Here is a 3,873-nt window from a genome sequence, read left to right as displayed (position 1 = left end):
GGATTTTGTTATTACGATGTTTGTCTTCCAGAACAACTGCTATGCATACTGAAGCCCTACTTCCCAGGAAGTGGCTGGACATTGCCTACTGATGGGAAGTAAAGAATAAATCTTTTGTTTTCCTTTGCTTCCACATGCAGCCTTTGGTTTTGCCTTATTAAACTGCCTTTATCTAGACCCACGACATTTTTTTCCATCTTATTTTCTCACCCCCACATCCTGCTGAGGAGGAGAGTGATAGAGCAGTTTGGTGGGCATCTAGCATCCAGCCAAGGTCAACCCACCACAGACCTGTAACTGAATGTAAAGGAGTTTTAATTAGTGCTATTCTAGTAAAAGACAAAGGAAATAGACTATCTTCTACAAATCTACGAGTCTTCTCACTTCTTTACATTTTATTATGGGATGAATAATGTTTAAATTGTAATATGTAAGTAAAGAAGTTGAGTATTAGGTTTTCTTCTCATATCCACAGAAAACACTTAAAAAGTAACCTAACTTCAAATGTCTTATGGATGAACTTGCAAGAAACGTAAAAAGGGATCGTGGGACAAGAAAAATGATAGGATTGAAATCAGTAGTCCCTCACCTCTTATTTCAGTAGCTGCTGTGCCATTTGACCACGCTGTCCACTTATTTCTGTGTTTGCCAATTTCCTGGACTTTGCATATATAATGTCCCTGATCTGTTTGCTGGAGGCTTAGAATAAGAAATTTGTAAATAGTTCCATGTTTGTCTTTAAGAAGATGAAGTCTTTGCTTGTGGAAATTATGAGTATAATTTCCATAATACTGGACAGACCCAAACTTTGTCATTTTGATCATCAGATACTCCTGGGTAGGTGATGCAGCGAAGACCCACCGCACAGCCAGCAAGTTGTCTGTCTTTCTCTTTTGAGAAATGTGGCAGTAAAGAGTAGCATTGTCTCCCTCGGAGTATCGCACTGTTGGTCCTGGAGAGACTGTCACATTTAAAGCCTCACAAACATCTGCAAAGGAAAGAAAAGATGGTGAGAATCCTTCATACTGGCACAACGGTACCATGATCTGTCCCAGTGTGCAAGTCCTCAGCAGGTAAACTTATGGCATCTGTTCAGTGTGCAGCAATTTAATGAGCTTTTAGAACCTGGCATCTTCTGTCTCTCTCTGAATGTTAAAGATGGTATGAGGCCTTCCTTCAGTGAGTCTGCCCTAGTATTCTTGCTGTTGCTAATTAATAAGATAGGGCTGAAGTGGACACTTTGCTGCTGTCATAGGCCCAACATCACATAATCTTTCATCAGTTTGAACAAGTATTAATCTAAAACTAGCTTGGAGCAACAGCCAAGAATGTCTTTTGGAAAGCTGTTCCACGATCAGCTCTTCCAATGAGTTGCATCCTTTTTAGGATTTCTAGGCTAAATTGTTTCAATAGCTAGCTTATGCCCATTTGTTCCTGTGCCAACTTTAAGTTTAAATAGTGTTTTCTTCTCTAGCACTTGCTTCCTGACTCCATATAGAAAGCAATTATCTGGTGTCTCAGCCTTTGCTTTGTTGAGCTGAAGAAGCCAAGCTCTGTTAGTGTCCTCTAGTAAAGTAGCGTCTTTACTTCCCTACTCACCTTAGCCCTTCTCTGCATTGGTTCCAGTTTAAATTTTGGGTTTAATTGTAATTATTTTAATTTTTTTTAATGTGGGTGACTGGAATTACAGACAATTGTCTGGAAAGAAGCTCTCCAATGTCCTGTGAAATAGTCATGGCACTTCCCAGATTTGACTGGTATATACTTTGCCTGGTATACCCCAGAATTATGCTGTAGTTTTTCACGACATTATCACATGTGATTATATGTCAGTTTATAATTAAATAATACACTTGGGCATTTTCCCTTCTTTGTCATTTGCAGTTCAGTTACTAGTGTATCAAAGAAAATCTTACTAATCCCCAAGTACATGACTTTGCTTTACTAAGTCCTGCTCCACTTTTGTTACTTGGTCCTCAGTTTTTCCTACATGTTATCCCAATCTTCACTAACTGGATAAGGTCACATAATTTCAACTTGCATGCTTCTGTCTACTTTTAGACATCATTTGTGCAAACCTTACATGATACTGTTCCCTAGACGGTCACTGAAAGGCTGCTAACCTCCCTATATGCCCATAACCAGCTCCTCACTTTACAGTTCCGCATGTCCTCTGTTTTAGTAATATTCTCCCTGTCATAATCAAATGGTCATCTCAAGGCTGGGTTAAATCTGTCAGATTAGTCCTTCTGACTGAAAATTCAAATTAATTTGACATGATTTGCATGACAAAATATGACATGAGATTAAATTGGGACAAATGATTATTCCATTGTTCCATTCATTTCTGACTCTTGTTTTTCTGTTCTTCATCATGAGAGTAGCTTAGACTAGTTGTTTGTCTCTGCTTTACTTCTAACAACAGCCAGTATAGGTGAAGGTTGAAAGAAGTTCATAGCTGTTTGTTAGAGGAAGATTTTTCTTTCCTGACCTAACTGATATATGCTGGGCTGATTTTCTGAGGTAGAGGAATCAACATTCATTTTATTTCCTTCCTAACATACGTTAAGAATGTTCTTATTAGTCATATCAGAGGCTGATCTATTTTTGACCAATGGTATATTGTGGCAATGTGTTCTCTAAATGATTTGTAATGTTTAATCCACCGGCCTGATGGCATCCACTAGAGAGAGAACCATATTTCAACAGTGAGCAAGCACTCCCTGCAATGCACTCTGCAAAGCATGAAATGTCCTCTAAAATGTGAATATTAAGCTTCCTGTTATGTGAATATACTGTGCTCAAATACTAATGAGAATTGCAACTCTGGGAGAATGATTTTTTTCATTTCTGGACACTTTTCTAGCACATCAGCTAGGAACATTTTAACAAAGGGGATGAGCGTTTTGGCAGAGACTCTTGTCTGACATCAGCTCCTGAAACACAAACATATATTTATCTTCAAAATAAGCAAGTAAAGTATTTCCATTCTCTTTCTGAAGGAGTATCAGAGGCAGAGACTCTGGTTTTACGGCTCCGGTGAAGCCATGAAATGGAGTGGTGAATTGTATCACCTTACTTAAAGTAAATCCACTAAATTAAAGAAGTTACATTGCAGCTGTTTGAGAAGAACCTTCTGAAAATTAGTGGTATAATAATTATTTTGGGTCATTTCAATAGAAAGCTCTACTGAATGGTATATTTTTTCCAAGTAAACAGTAGTTTTTCTTTATGAAGGAGAAAAAAATTTTTATAAAGAAAGCTTTTCTTTTAAATTTCTTTAAGAAACTACAGCTAAGCATGGCCTAGATTATTGAAATAATTATCTGTGCATAATGTTTGTGTGTGCAATTCATGTAAGTGCTAAAGCAAGATTTAGGATTGTAGAAAGCACACAAGTAGAACAGGATGTTGAAGTTTAAAATTAAGGTTGAATGCCACCAAAAGCTTTCCAGGTATGAAATTTCACTTATTACTTGCTGGAGTTATCTGAGCTTGGTGCTTTACAGGCAGATGTGAAGATAAGATGGCTGCCTCTGCCATCAAAATAAGATTAAATTTTAAAGGTTGTGCTGCTCAGTAAATAAGGAACAAGTTTAAGAATTTCAACACTTTTTGGGGTTCTCATAATTACTTAGGCTATAAATGTTTAATAAATCATTTATATAAATGTAGTTTGAGTAAATGAATAACACAACCTTTTTCTACTGATATAATGAACATGTCATGAAGACTGTAAAGAAAAACAATTATGTCATTTTCCTGACATGTGAACTTCTTGTTTGAAAAAGCTGGCTAGGATTAATTGTGGAATAGAGTCCCAAAATAAAAGGCAAAAGAATCATTGCTTAATTCAAAACTAGGCAGAACACA

The 3,873-nt window shown here is 36.9% G+C and overlaps 1 protein-coding gene across 1 annotated transcript in view; it reads right to left on the bottom strand.

Annotated features, from left to right (window-relative positions):
* The window catches only part of VSTM4 (V-set and transmembrane domain containing 4), a gene marked incomplete at both ends in the record, with an annotated part of 14,580 nt that extends 13,592 nt beyond the window's left edge, over window positions 1-988 (bottom strand). Inside the window, one exon of the mRNA XM_009701574.1 lies at window positions 590-988. Coding sequence (XP_009699876.1) covers window positions 590-988 — 399 coding nt within the window. The remainder of the gene's footprint in view (window positions 1-589) is intronic.
* Between the last annotated feature and the right edge of the window lie 2,885 nt (window positions 989-3,873).

This window comes from Cariama cristata, unplaced genomic scaffold, assembly GCF_000690535.1.
Source record: "Cariama cristata isolate BGI_N322 unplaced genomic scaffold, ASM69053v1 scaffold7886, whole genome shotgun sequence".
NCBI classification, from domain to species: Eukaryota; Metazoa; Chordata; class Aves; order Cariamiformes; family Cariamidae; genus Cariama; species Cariama cristata.
This window is presented reverse-complemented; position numbering and strand designations above follow the sequence as displayed.